The following is a 15,177-nucleotide window of genomic DNA, read 5'->3' as shown; positions in this document are numbered from 1 at the left end:
TCAAGTACAGGTCCCCACAGACAGCAGCTCCTTAAGCCCTCCTGCCCCATCAAGGACTCCTCCAACTCAGGCCCTACTCCTGTGGGGCTCTCTATGAAATATACCTCCTTCAGGTTTCATCCACTGCTATGCATAGGCTCCTCCATAGCTTCACCTGGAGACTAGCTTTGTGTGGTTCTTGTGGGCTGCAAGGAGACAGCTTACTCCACCATGGGCAACTATTGGGCTGCAGGGAACTGCTGCTCCAGCCTGGAGCACCTTGGATACCATAAATTGGTCTATCAAGAAACTCTCTAAAACTTAAACTGGAGTTTAGAAAGCTGGCGTTCTTTATTATAATCAGAGCTGGATGCATGGGTGTTGAGCTGCACCTGTAATGCATACCTTGCACAAAAGATCTTCAGCTTAAACACATTACTTGTGTTACATACACAGAGGTTTTCCCAGAGGTATGTACATATTCAGTATTTGCTTTCACAATGGATTCCAAGCAGAACTTCCTTATCTATTTGGTACAAAGACTTAACAGAACTCTCTTTATCTGTTTGGTACAAATACACAGACTCTTCCTGTTGTCTAAACAAACTATAGGGTCATCCATCAAGGGACTTACTGAGCATAACAATATCATTACAGTTTGCAGCACCTCCTGTCCTCCTGCACCAACCCTAGGGGCTCCTGGCTGTTTCTCTCACATTTCTTACTCACATCTCCCAGTTGCTGTTGTACAGCCTCTTTCCCATTTCTTCAGTTTGTTTTCCCATAGGGACACAGTGTTGCTTATGGCTGAGCTCTGCCCAGCAGCAGGTCCCTGATGGAACAGCTGGAGCTGGCTTTTATCTGATGTGAGGCAGCGCTGGTCCCTGCTCGCAGAGGACATCTCTGCAGTTCCTACTGCTTTGACACACGAACCCAATACAATGAGGGGTTAATTCATGAGCTATGTCGCCGCTGGGACATCTTAGGGAGTTGAGACTACCTTGTAATCCAATTTTAAGGATAAAAAGTGGGCTTGGTACATCTTAGGGCTGCAGCTGAAGGCATGGCTGGGAACTGCTGTTAGCCTGTGAGCTAGCAGTAAGGATCCTCAAGGCATAAGATGAACTACACCACCTCCCAAGGGCTCCATTTCCCATCCTGTGATGGGAATGGATTTTGAGTTTGACAAAGAATTGCAGCAGGTAACCCTCCCGAGTGCTACCACTTGGTAAAAGACCAGCCAGTCTGCCCACAGTGCACAGAAACGCTCCTACACGTTGCTCTGACAGAATTAACAGCAGTTTCGGTGCAGGGATGCAGATGCAGCGCGGAACCTCAAAGCCAGCAGTAACACAGCGACACGCAGTCACCCACTGCTCTGCGCGCAGGCGCTGCGCCCGCCCCGCCCCGCCCCGCCGGAACTCCGTGACAGCCGGAGGGAGAGAACTTCCGGCTGGAAGGGGCGCCCTGCGCCTCCGTATCCATCTAACGGAGGGCAGGCCGGTGGGACAATGGCGATGTCTATGGTGCCCATGGAAACGCAGCTGCAGAGCATCTTCGAAGAGGTGGTGGTGAGTGTGTCCCGGATGCGTCGCGGCCTTTCTGGGCTGCTCGGTTGGTATCCCGCAGCGGGACCTGCGCTTTTGGGTCGTGTGCGGCGATCGGCGGTGCCCCGGTGCGCGGTGCGGAAATGATTCCATAGAGCAGCTATTCCTCCTCTGCGCGGTTCTGTAAGGCGCTTGAGGCTGTGCGGAATGGAGCTGGGCATGAAGTAGGGGCAGCTTGCGAGGAGGAAGAAGCCATCTGAGCTGCGGGAGGAAGATGAACTTAGAAGGAGAAGAAGAGGAGCAGAGCCAGGAGTTATCTAATTAGCGAGGCAACCCCGTTGGCAGTTTCTTAGTAGATTTGGGTAGTTCGTGGATCTTAGTGAGTGTTGTGGCCAGAAATACTGGGGTGGCATTGGCTGAGGATGTCCTGAACAGGAGCTTGATTGATGACAGGTAGAACCAGCAGTATCTGGTCTGGAAAGGATCCATATGTCTGCTAGATCAATGCAACTGAAAATTGCAGAATCATGGAATGGTTTGGGTTGGAAGGGACCTTTAAGATCATCTATTCCATCCCCCTGCTGTAGGCAGGGACACCTCCTTCTAGACCAGGTTGCTCAAAGCTCCATCCAGCCTGGCCTTGAATGCTTTCAGGGAGGAGGGCTTCCACAGCCTCTGTTCCAATGTCTCACCACCCTCACGGTAAAGAATTTATCCGTAATATTTTGTTTAAATCTACCCTCTTCCAGTTTAAAGCCATTTCCCCTTGTCCCGTTTCTGTCTGCACTTATAAGAAGTCCTTCCCCAACTGATGTGAAAATGGTGGTTTTCAGGAGTTGGAACACTGAGTTTTTCTCTATGCATTATAAAATGCAAATGCAAAAGGGTATACTTTTTCTTTAAATGAAAGAGTGCTTTTTGTTCACTCTTGATGATTTGTTTGTTTTGTTCTTGACGTCGCCATTCATGTTCTGTTTTCACATGGTTAACAACAAGATTTGACTGTGTGCTCACTGCCTTTTTTTTTTTTTAGTAGTTTTTTTTTTTTTTGCCTGAAGTTGTTAGGGGACAACAACAAACTCTTCAGCTTTCCCTGCGTTTGCAGATGAGAAAATATCAGGTTGTCACATTCACTGCTTCTATTACTGACTGAATGGATGGCAGTGAAACTTAAGTTTCCGTGCACAGTGGATGAATATCACATTCCCTTGAGGTGTTTCCAGGCCTTCAAATTTGGAAAGGATCACCAGTGTTTTTCACACATTCTTTATTTCTTCCATGTAATAATGAAAACACGTAGTGGTTACCAATCACATCTGAGTGTGATACAAAATTTCAATAGAAAGCAAAAGGGTACTATTTTAAAGAATTTTGCCTATGTGTTAGGATAATGCTGTAGAAAATTTCTGAGTGTGAAGGAAGAGCTATAGTTACAGAATTGAACAATTTTTCCAACCTTGGGACATAAAATAATCACTAGGTTCTTATGGGAAAGGGAAGAGAGGAGCCTTAGTCTGAATCTTCAGAACAAGCAACCTCAATGTTAAGACTCTAGCATAACAGAAGAAATGCATCTGTTTCTGACACAGTCCTGAAACAGTAGAATTTTTTTTCTTCAGTGTTGTTGTGTCCTGATAGTGAGACATTCATAGAGAGCCTCTTCACAGTAACTCACTCTGGGTTTTTCTCTTGCAGAAAACTGAGGTAATAGAAGAAGCTTTTCCTGGGTGAGTGTAAATGTTTATTTTTGTGACTTTCTGTGTATGTTTTTCTATTTGTGCTCTTTCTTTGGTGTAGTGCTAATAACCAATTTTCTTATTTGAATTAGTATGTTTATGGACACTCCAGAAGATGAGAGAACGAAACTGGTCAGCTGCCTGAGTGCTTTTAGGCAGTTCTGGAGCAGTCTTTCCCAGGTTAAGATTTCATTTGTTTCTTCAGTATACTTTTGGGGAGCTGTGGAGGGGAAGATGGGGTATAGTAAAACCTTAAGTAGTAATAGGCAAATATTTCAGGTATAATGTCTGTTCCTAGTCATTCGAGTCATCAGAATCTGATTTCAGATACGGCATAGTAAAGAATATTTACAAGAAAGTTATTAGTTTTGACCTTAAGGACACTATATAGTTGTTTTTTTAGGAAAAGTTAGTGTACATTTCTAACAAAGATAACCAACTGGAAGTGTAACAGTAAGGAAGAAGTTGTTTGTTACAAGTTTTTTGTGGAAGTGAATAAGTAGGAAGAAAGGAAGTTCAAAAATTACCTTCTAAAAGTTAGATAGGTATTCTTTCTGAAATGCAGTCATCTTCATTTTCAGTGAATTTGATTGTAACTCTGAAGAATAATGTAAAGCAATTATATTTTAACCTATTCTTTGCTAGTTCACATTTAAAGAAAGAAAAAATGACTATAGAAAAGTATGTCCTCAGTGGAAAATGTTTCCAGTATTATATCAAATGACTTGTAAGGAGAACTGGATGTTGGACAACTGAACTTCTAGCTTGTTAAATCCTGTTCTTATCTCCTATCGGTTTCATTTCTTCATAATGGGACTTTTATATGAATTTTATTATTTGTCTTACTATTGTAAATGCACTATTTCTCCCCTCTGCTGCTTTTTCAGGAATCCCATGAGCAGTGTGTCCAGTGGATTGTAAGATTCATTCATAGTCAGCACAGTCCTAAAAGAATTTCTTTTCTTTATGACTGTTTAGCAATGGCAGTTGAAAGTGGACTTTTACCACCCAGGTAAGCTAAGATGCAGTGAGTTCAATACATGGAAGTTGCAGTGTTGGAGGGTGTTCTGTGAAATTATTTTTGAAGTATTGCTGGAGAGAACATGCTTATTATCTGCAATTTATTCTTGTGTTGTCCTCTGATAGGATGGTTTGTGAGTCTCTGATAAACTCTGATACACTTGAATGGGAAAGAACACAGTTGTGGGCACTGACATTTAAATTGATCCGGAAGATCATTGGAGGTGTAGACTACAAGGTATCTTCCCTATGTTTCTTTTTTTATGAGAAGATATATTATTTTCTGGGTTTGTTTTTATGACTTTGTTTGCTTGGTTAATGAAATGAAAAAAAAAAAAAAGTTCAGGGAGACCAGATTTAATGCTTTTTCATAAATATTTTATCTTAATAGGTAATTTTGTACAGGTATTCGACTCTTCCTTCTCTCCTTTTCTTTTTTAGTACGCTGTCATTTTCCATATCTTTATTATTTACAAACTAAGTAACCCTAAGGCAGTTGCTTAAGTGGTACACATAGAAATGTATTACTGTCAAACAGTAAAACCAAAGTTTTTGCATCTCCTCTTCCTCTTGTTGCTATGTACGAAAAGCATCCTGAAAGCTGAGTCTTTAGCAAGGCACAAATCCAACACAAGTGGTAGAAGACCCAAGTATCTCTTGCAAAGTACCACCTCACCAGTGATAGTAGGCTTGTTAGAGCAAAAACCGTAATTCACAGGATTGATCTAAAGACCTAAAGGCAATCTACATAAGCTCATTGATTCTCTGGATGCTCATAAGAATTGTAACATTAATTATTCTCATCTGGAGTATGCTGAAGTTGTGAAATTCCAGAAGGAGTTTAATGTCATGAACATTCACATTCTCACAAGCAGTGTGCCTCCTAACACTTAGTAAAAAAACCAAACAAAAACAAAAACAACTGATTCTGCCGAAAATGCTGTCTGACCACATTGATTGTGTAATCTTTCTGCCAGAAATAAAGAATATCAAGGAATATTAATGTTTTCTGCTTTCTTCTAGGGTGTACGCGATCTGTTGAAAGTGATCCTAGAGAAAATCTTAACAATTCCAAACACTGTGAGCTCAGCTGTTGTGCAACAGCTTTTAGCAGCAAGAGAGGTAGTTATCTGAATTTTGTATACCACTATGAAGGGAGACTCATTCTTTTGGCCTCATTCTTTTGCACTCATCAGTATTCAATACCCAGGGTGGCTTTCTTTGAGAGTTGCTATAGATCACCAGCAAAGACATGTTTTTTGTGCTCTAATTGTTTCTGTAATTGTGTTTCATAACTCATTCAAGGAGCTTTTTGGGGATGCTGTAGGTAAGGAAGAGTCAGATCTCATGTTTGACTTACTGAGGTAAGCTGAATAAGAGAAGATACTAAGATTACCTTCCTTCTTTTTCCATAGTGAGTGAAAGTACTAGTTGTTTTCAGTGTTACGTAGGTAGGTGTAAAGGCATAGATTTACTTGGGTTTAAACAAAGCTAGCTTATGCTAGTACAACTAAAAACTTTTAAACTAGCGTAGTATCAGAGTACAACTTAAGAAAAAATGTATTAATTCTTACCAATGCATATTTTCATGGGTTACCTCAGGCTAGTGTATAGACTGCATCTTTGTTTGTCTTATTCATAGGCTTTTTACACTGATATATTTTTCTACTTGCAGGTGGTAGCCTACATTTTAGAAAGAAATGCATGTTTGTTACCTGCCTACTTTGCAGTTACTGAAATCAGAAAACTGTATCCTGAAGGAAAACTTCCACACTGGGTAATGATGAGATCTAAAATCAAGCAATTGGTTTTCATAGAGCGAAACTCTATATCTTTTTTTTGTTTTAATCAAACATAAGAAGATTTAAAAATCTCTTGTTATTTTAGTAGATTTCTACTTATCTTAATAAAACGTATAAACATTTTTGTCTTAAGTATTCCTTATCAGTATATGCAACTTAAACTCTTAACCTATTTTTGTTCCTCTTCTCACCCAGTTACTAGGTAATTTAGTGTCGGATTTTGTGGATACCTTCAGACCTACAGCAAGAATAAATTCCATTTGTGGTAAGGGAACACTTCAAAACAAGTTAACTATTTCATTTCATATGACAAAATTCTGTTGTATTTGTTTCATGTAGTGTACTTCCTTTTGTCAGTTTGTTTTACGGGTCCCTTCTCTTCAGTTTTTGTATTTTGACTATGAGTTGATAGTGAAAGTATACTTTTGTTACGTAGGCAGCCAATTAATTTCTAAATAGAACAGACTGTAGGAAAATCATAACTTTTCTATGTGTAAGGATTTTGAGCTACTGTAGGTTCACTGGTATGTTAGCCATAGAATATTTTCTTATTTCAGTTCCCAATGGAGCACCTGTAGCTCTCAGCCTCCTCCCTATTCTTACAGACAAATAGGGATGTGTAAACATTTCTTTTCTAGTTGATTATTACCTTTTCTCTTCCATGAAAGAAAAGCTCACCTTAATTCATTGCTAGAAATAGGCAGAGTAAAGTTTGGCTGTTTTAATTGTGATACATCTTGCTATTTTCTTCGAAAAAAATAAAATACCTTCTATTTACTTGAAATGACGGCTGCATTATTTCATAGCTTCAAGAAGTTCTATTCCAAACTTATTCAGTGAGATTCAAAGATTAAAGATGTGAAATCATCTATATTGTCCCCAAGCATTTTGTTTCCAAAGCATGTAGTTATTCTACTTATTAAAAAAAAAAAAAAAAAAAAAGATTGAAGGGAAGATAGAAATATTTATACTTATTTTATGTGACAATAGTATGGTCAGTTTGGATAACAGAAGCCACAGAACTTGAACTGACAGTGCAATTTAGGTCAAAGTTAAGGCACCTAGTACTTAGGTGCACAAGGAGTCCAGTTCAGATACTTCTGTTTAAGCAACTGAAATAAATCCTAGGTGTCTTGTCTAGACTCTCTTGTTTAAATTTACATACAAAAAAACTTGTTGGTGTGCAGTCTGAATCACACTGGACTCCGCTGACTTATCTCCACTGACTGTAACTGGAGCATGGACACTTAGAATTGACTAAGTTCATCTCGTGCAGATACTTGCCTGCATCATTTTAGGGGATGAAAGAAGGAAAATGAAAATAATAGATTGTATATTTACATTAGTAATGCAATTCTGGGGGAAAGGGTTAGTTAACCAAAACTTGATCCCTAGTTCAAACAGTGGCATTAAGAGCAGTTTTTGAGTGAACTGGAAGCTCTTTGGGCACAGAAGTTGCTTCTCTCAGAGTAGAATAACGCTGTGACACCTTATGGAATAAGTTTTTATTTTGCTTGTGTTTATGGTTTGCCACACAATATGAATTGCTATAATTTTTTTTCCCATGGGAGTTAGTGTTAATTATTGCAAATACTTTTTATTTTCTGTGTACTCCATCTGAATAGATGGGGATTTAATTCCTTAGATATTCTATTAGCTGGAGAGTTGAACTTCCAATTGAAAGAATAATCAACCTCAAACAATGCCATGCTAAAAGGACTTAAACGTAGAAGTTTAAGGAAAGTGTAAAAGTGGCCGAGGCCAGTTTTTGCATCAGAATGATTAACAGTAGATAAACTTCATTATTTTAGAATTCATAATGTTTCATTGCATGTAGGTCGCTGTAGTCTTCTTCCTGTGGTAAATAACTCAGGTGCTATGTGTAACTCGTGGAAACTGGATCCTACAACTCTTCGTTTTCCTTTGAAAGGTCTCTTACCATATGATAAGGTATGCTTTACTAATCTTCTAAAACATAATATTCAAGAAATATGAAGGTTTTATATCATAAGGAGAAAAAGTTCAGTGGTGAATACTCTACTGTTAAAACCAAGCTAACGTTGCAGTTAGTTATAGATGTTTTTGCTGTGATATGTATTTTAACCTTTATGTGGGTTACCTTCAAGGTAGCATGTGGTGTAATTGCTGCACAGGATGCTGAAGAAAGACATTTGACGTTCTTTGTCAGTGTATGCATGTGGGTGTAAGCAAGAGTAGGGAGTTGAATGAAAGTTAGTTTAGCAATGAGGAGATGGGGAAAAAAGACAGGGGGAAAATAGTTTCTTCTTTTCTGTACTCTTTGTTTTTCCATAGGAAAGATTATTTTACAATTAAAATGTAAGTTAGCTTAGACAAACCTAAAAGTCTGGAGTGTGAAACAGTGGCATACTGGGAGAACTGAGACTGCAGCATCTCAAGGCTGTTTTCAAAATGCATGCTGTTAGTTAAAGAATGTCTTTCTATTTGACCCCCATAACCCCAGCTCTGAGGAATAGTGGTTACTTCCTCCTTTCTTTTGGGTATCAGAAAAAAGATTTGCACTGATAAATCTGTGTGGGTAAAATGCTCACTGCTGTGTTGCTTAATTCAGTCAAATGAGATAATGTTAACAATAGTCTTGAGGCAATATATGTTTGTGTGTGTTTGCTTTTTTTTTTTTCTTTTTTTTGAAGGATCTGTTTGAGCCACAGACTGCTTTGTTGAGATATGTGCTGGAACAGCCGTATTCAAGGGATATGGTCTGCAATATGCTAGGTCTGAACAAGCAGGTACTGTACTGTGCTGTAACATGTGATTTAATTCTGCATAGAATCTGCACTATTCTTTTTCTCTTTTCTTTGCTATAGCTAACTAAGCAAAACAGTTTAGGTCCAGAGAGTGATTTTATTTTTATTTTTTTAGTTTTTTTATTTTTATTTTTTAGTTTTTGATGAGATCATATCAGGTTAATTGGACACTGTTGTTCCTATCATTTGTATATTGCTTTACGAATGTTAAATTGAAAAATAGAGATTTAAAATATGATTTTTTTTTTGCATTGCTTTTTTTTCCTATAAGGCCAGCCTCAAGTACACCTTTGACAGACAGTAGAAGACTGCTAGCTCAAAAAGAAAAAATGGTTATCGTTCCCATCAGTTTTCAAAATATTGTGTTTTGTTATATTGGCGTGTTATAGTACTAGAGAAATGGAAATCTGTGTTTTGTTTTGTTTTGTTTCTTTTTATATCTTAGAACTGGGAGGGCTTAGTCTGACTTGGGGATCCTTGAGGCTGGCCTCATAGTCACTGTTTTGTCTTTTCTTTTTTTCTTCCTTTATTTTTGTTCTGTCCTGTCTTGTCCTGCCCATCCTCCAATGCTCTAGACCTTGAACATTGCTCAGGTATGTTCACAACCTTACTGTTGTATTGTGACTAACGATACGCTGGCCGCTTTGTAGCCACTGATTCCAGTTAGAGAATACATGTACAGTCAGGGCTTGAAATTGGCAGGACCACTAGCCAAGGGCAAATTCTCAATACATATCTCTTGATATTTGAGAGATGTAGCGTAAAATTGACAGTGAGTGATCCTTTGATGCAAAGATTTTGATTGGAATGAACTTCTACCATTTCCTTTACCAGTCCCAAGAACTTTTACTGCTGGAATTTTCAGATGAGTAGAGATTCATAGTTCAATATCTTTCCTTGTGCAAGTGGAAAAACAGCCACTGCACCTGACAGTAAAATTTTAAACCTGTAAATACAATCATTATTAAAAACAAACAAACCAAAAAAGAAAAAAAAAAAAAAAACCCTAAAAATTTTAATAAGGAAAGGCTTTACTAGTGGATTTTTTTTATTAGGAACCCTCTGTAACAAACCTCCCAACAGGTAATTATGATATCCTCCAAACTAGGTAAAAGAAAGTGCTGAGAGAAGTATTTCCTTTTAAAATTTGCCTACTTATGTTTTCTTTGGTTTCTGTTTTATTCTTTAAAAGCAAACAAAAAAAAAGAATAACGACAAGCCTAAAAAAATCAAACAAGCAGACTTTGTTTGAAATTTAAGTATAGGTACTGTATTTTCAGTTGATCCTTTGCTACAATTCCACTCCTACTCAAAAAAAAAAAAAAAAAAAAAAAAAAAAGAATCTTTTTAAGATTTATAAAATAGCGTTGCTGTTTGCAATACTATAGTGAAGGTTGTGTCAGTGTTTCCATTTAAGAAACTTTTTTCAGATTTGTCACCTGACTATGAAATTTACATGATCCTGAAACCTTGTGTATGCATTTCCCATTTTAAGTGAAATATGCGAGTGCTCCAGTGCTCTTTCTGAATTGAGATAATGGGTTTGAACGTGCGCATACCTGCACCTTCCTAGATGGTGTGCTGCCTACATCAATCTTCTGTATTTGAGACTCCTAAAGCAGCTGAACTGTTGGACTTCAGTAATGAGCTGCTAGGTTTAGTGATCAGATGAGTACTACTTGTATTCTGTGTCTATTTCTGTGTCTACATTTAGTAATAAATCAGACTTTTCCTCCGTATCTTGTAGTTGGTAAATTATACAAGACCTATACAAAAGTATTTCTTGAACCCATTTTATTTTTCTAAGCTATCTGTGCCTTACAGTCAAAAACTGTCAATGTTAAAAATGCTGTTTTTTTGATTTCTACTTTGCTGTTCTCTAAAAATAATTAAAGGAAATTGTCTGAAGTAATGAAATATATTGAAGTTTTCTTAAAATTTGCTTTCTAGCGTAGGAGCTTCTACACAAAGTTTCAATCTAGCATGAAATTTTATGGCCAAGGAGCAAACTTGAAGAATGTAGCTTATAAAGGAAATGCTGACAGAACATGAACTATAGCTAGCTGTGCTGCTACAACTACACCATCATAGGGGTGTTAGGCTGCTGAAATGAAAATTTATGAGTCAGAATAGAAATTCAGCTTAGGGTAGTGTAGTGGTATAGAACAGGAAATGTTAAATGTTCTACTTAAACATTTATGTTGTTTAAAGCAATAGTTGTAATCACTTCCAGGTACAAATTGACTTTATAGTTGGATTTGTTAATGTAGCCATTTGCCCCCAAAAATGTGCTTTTAAAGTCATGTAACTGCATTGGTGTTTTCTGTAAAATGGCTGATAATTATGTATTTTATTGTTAGAATGGAACTAATCTGTATACATTGATTGTCACAATAATAAAATGCTTAGCATTGCAAATAGCACCAAGTTTGTTTCAAAAACAAGTACAGAAACACCTCGAAGTGATAATCAGGCATTCCTTTTTACTTATATGAAGCTGCTTGTATACCCTATCAACTATTCACACAGATCCATTTGCAGGATTGGAGCCTTCATTTGAATCTTTTGGCATCACAATCTAGGTATGGTTCAGCAAATCAGAAATTTGCCCTAGTTCTTGAATATTGTTGAAGATGAACGATGAAGTTCTCTGGTTCAGTCCTAACTAAGCAGATATATATTAGAAAAGTGTTCACTTGAACCGTCTCTGTGTTGTGTAGAAAATACAAACCCAGCTGTCCTGCTAACCTTGCAGAGAAAAACATGAAGGTAAAATTTGATATGTTTTTGGATTCATATGTTCCTTTCAGAAATTGAAGGTTTGTTGTGGGATTTTTATGAGCTTTTCATACATCTTTATCCATTATGTGGGTTTAAGTCCAGCTACAGTAATGCCAGCTTCAGAATATTCCTTTTCTTGGAGTCTGGGGGTGGTTTTTTTGTTTGTTTAGTTTAGGTTTTTTGTTTTTTTGTTTTCTTTTTTTTTTTTGCTAGTGCATACTTTTGAGTGGGGTTGTATTTTCCTTTGTATACCTCTGTGAAATGCCTTGTAAGAAGCATGGTTCTATCATATCACTTCTATATTAGTTGTTGGCTGGAGTAATGCTGCCTTCTTTTAAATTTATTTTTAAAATAATTTTGTTGAGATATGCCACAGTCTGTTGGGGTTTTTTTATTGTTATTTTTTTGTTTGGAAAATGCTTAACAGTTAAAAGTATGTTAATACATTGATGCCAAATTAAAATTAAACTTGGAGATTCTATTTATAGGAGTCCTTGAAACAGTTGCATATTGAAATCATGTTTCAGTAATGTCTTAAAACAGTCATGAAACTACTTTGGAACATTTTGATTTACATTTTGACCTTCTATATGCATAAAATTTTGCTTTAAAAAACAAGCTCTTTTTCTTGCATGATTAGTCTGGATGGCATTGCCTCTTAACAGTGAAGTTGACTCCAAGTTTACATTAAACTTCGATTCCTTTGGGTTGAGGAAAATTTTAAAACAGACAATTTTTCATGTCTTATTTCTGAAATGTTATACAAACATTTAATTGGGAGCTGTAATATTAGTGATTCTGTAAATCATCAGTAGTGATCTGTATGCGTTTATGAAATTACCTGTACCATGCTCTGCCCAGGTGAAAGTATAGCTGCAGTCTTTCCTAACTACAACCAGAACAGTTTGAGAAAGATACTTATTTAATGCCCGTCCATGCATTGTGGCAGTAGAGTTAAAACATCAAGTGAAAGGAATGATGTAATGCAAAACCTGACTTTCCTTTCCCTTTTTAATGTACTGTGTATTGATCTTGGAGACCTGCTTTCTGATATTACCAGTGTTAGCTTGGCAAAATACTTAGGCTATGATTACTGTTTTGGATGCATTTTTGGTTGTCTGTGTTTTAAGAACACTTGAGTGCATTTTTCTCATTAGAAAATGAGTAAGATTCAATGAGGAAAACTTTAGAATGCCCAATAGTCTTAGCAGAAATAGAATCTGATATAATATAAACAACATAAAAGGCTAGATTTGAGTCTTGGTAGTGTATAACTTTGGAAAATGGAAGTGAAATCGGACTGTAGTGTCATTCCATGTGAAAACTTTGAGCTGGATTTATATATGGAGACAGCTCTTTCTCAACAAGTTTCTTAGACTGTTTGGCCTCCTGAATCCATTCTTAAATTTAGCTATATAGCTCAAAAATATAAAATGTTGTTTCTTTAAATCACTTAAAATGATAATAATCTGCAGGTAGCCTCACTGAATTCTTAGAATACTTTACCTTGAGGGCAGTCTTTTTTTTTTTTTTTTTTTTTTTTTTTTTTAAAAAAAAAAAAGCAATTGAAGATTTGATGTACTTCAGAAGGCTACCAGTTGTACATTGGAGGGCTGGTCTCAAAAAGTTTTAGTATCAGATTGTCACAGTAGAACTTCTTTTTCCCTTGTATTTCTGTATGGTTTAGTAGTGTTTTCAGTGCTGTTATGTATTTGTCAGTCATTTACAGATTATTTCCAGAGCAAAATGGAGAATGTGTTTATGTAACAATATTACAATATGTTCTTTTTTGAAAAAAAGAAAAACCAAAGTGGTTTTTGAATGTTGTATTTTTTCCACATATATAAAGTATATTCGTATACAAAATTAGTCTCTCTTTAGGCATTTCAAACCACAAATTCCTGTTTATTTTTGAGGAAAATCAGCCCTCGGAGTCTCAATGCATATTGAGGTGCTGTATTTCAGTTATGAGTGCTGAATAAAACAAGACCCCAATCCTGCTTACACACTTGCAAGTGCAGTATTTTATTTTGAGTAATCCGAAAACTATAGGTACAAAATTTGTGCTGAATATCTTCACTGAAAATATGCAAAAAAATGCCAGAAAACTAGTTAAACAAGATGGAATGTGAAATTTTGCTTTGTCTTTCATAGGCTACTGTAAAACAATGAAATGATGAATTTCAGAATAAAAAGATGAATTTAATTATTTCTTCCCACTGATGAACTTTTTCCCAGTCTTAGGATTATTAAGAATAGTAAAAATTCCTACTGGAAATTCTGGCTTTCTTTTTAACAGTAATATTTTCCTGTTATATTCTTTGAATAACTTGATCCTAATTTAATATAGCCTAACATGATTAGGCCTGTGGACATTAACCCAGTGCTTAGCAAACTATTAAATTTCAAGCCCTGTACGTAGTAGTTTTGCATGCCAGATTATAAACTAGTCTGTAGTCTTGTCTGTTGCACCCTGCTCTGCTTCATAAGTAGTTGCTCTGGGGGAGTGGGGATGATGGGATAATGGAAAAAAAAAAAACAAACAAAAAACCCAAAACTATGAAATTGAATTATTCTCATTTGGAGTGTTAATATTGCTCTCTGTAAACCTGTAGTGTGGTTGATCTGTGATAATGGCATTGTGTACTGGAAGAGAAGGTGAAACAGTAACTGATGCTTTTTGTTATAGTTAGAGGTTTGTGTTAAGCATGCTTCAAGAAAACACAGCTAGAATTGTAGCTTTCTGCAGTTTGGGGCTGGTGAAGAGCATGCAACAGGGGATGCTGTTCATTATATTTTGTCAATTTTTCCAATTTTTGCATATTATGTTTTATTAAGAAGAATCTCTTTGTTTTTATGGGAAAAGATTACCATTGATGAATGTTAGAACAAGCATCCCCTTTCAGCATCTCTCTTTCCTTTTGTTATTTCTTACTTTATTAATTAAAAGGTTTTTAGGCTGCCTGGCTAGAAAGTCAAAGAATTCATCTAAGGCATCCCTAAAATATTTTGAGTATTTGGATAATCTTCTTAAACTGTTTTTACGTATGCCTTATGGCCTCTAGTAAGGCAAACTGCATTTTCATGATTAGTGTTTGAGCAGCTTGGTTCCTTTTCTTTGGTATCATTTAAAGTAGTAATGTTTTCTTTAAGGCTGCATTATGTTACAGGTGTTAGATGTAAAAATTTTGAAAATGGAAGAAAAATGGAACCATTCCTGAAGAGATGATAATGAAACAAACAGAAGTTACATGATTCCCATCGTGCTAGCACTGTGAATTTAAATGGAATAAGTTACATTCCACACTGCTTTTTGTCCTTAGTAATAACACTGTTCACATACAGGGTAATAAAAAGTTGTTGTCCTTGATATTAAAGTTGATGGTCTTCACATGTAAGATTTATGGTCTGAGTTTCAGACTACTAGTGGTGGTCCTGGTGTATGTACACCTGTAGTAACATATGGACCTGAATATATGTAGTGTGTTTCTTACTTGATTATTGCTGAAGATCTTTGGAGGAGGTG

At 36.6% G+C, this 15,177-nt stretch overlaps 1 protein-coding gene across 2 annotated transcripts in view; it reads left to right on the top strand.

Annotated features, from left to right (window-relative positions):
* The first annotated feature begins 1,409 nt into the window (after positions 1–1,409).
* The window catches only part of MED23 (mediator complex subunit 23), a 34,364-nt gene continuing 20,596 nt past the window's right edge, over positions 1,410–15,177 (top strand). Inside the window, exons 1-11 of one of the 2 annotated variants that reach the window (XM_052671114.1) lie at positions 1,410–1,550; positions 3,222–3,253; positions 3,355–3,442; positions 4,150–4,274; positions 4,409–4,520; positions 5,306–5,404; positions 5,958–6,059; positions 6,280–6,349; positions 7,922–8,034; positions 8,757–8,852; positions 9,446–9,463. In XM_052671114.1, the coding sequence (XP_052527074.1) occupies positions 1,491–1,550; positions 3,222–3,253; positions 3,355–3,442; positions 4,150–4,274; positions 4,409–4,520; positions 5,306–5,404; positions 5,958–6,059; positions 6,280–6,349; positions 7,922–8,034; positions 8,757–8,852; positions 9,446–9,463 (915 nt within the window). In that variant the 5' untranslated portion in view covers positions 1,410–1,490. The remainder of the gene's footprint in view (positions 1,551–3,221; positions 3,254–3,354; positions 3,443–4,149; positions 4,275–4,408; positions 4,521–5,305; positions 5,405–5,957; positions 6,060–6,279; positions 6,350–7,921; positions 8,035–8,756; positions 8,853–9,445; positions 9,464–15,177) is intronic. The other variant, XM_052671125.1, reaches the window with a different exon arrangement.

The sequence above is a fragment of the Tympanuchus pallidicinctus genome, unplaced genomic scaffold (assembly GCF_026119805.1).
Source record: "Tympanuchus pallidicinctus isolate F22 unplaced genomic scaffold, pur_lepc_1.0 scaffold1, whole genome shotgun sequence".
NCBI classification, from domain to species: domain Eukaryota; kingdom Metazoa; phylum Chordata; class Aves; order Galliformes; family Phasianidae; genus Tympanuchus; species Tympanuchus pallidicinctus.
This window is presented reverse-complemented; position numbering and strand designations above follow the sequence as displayed.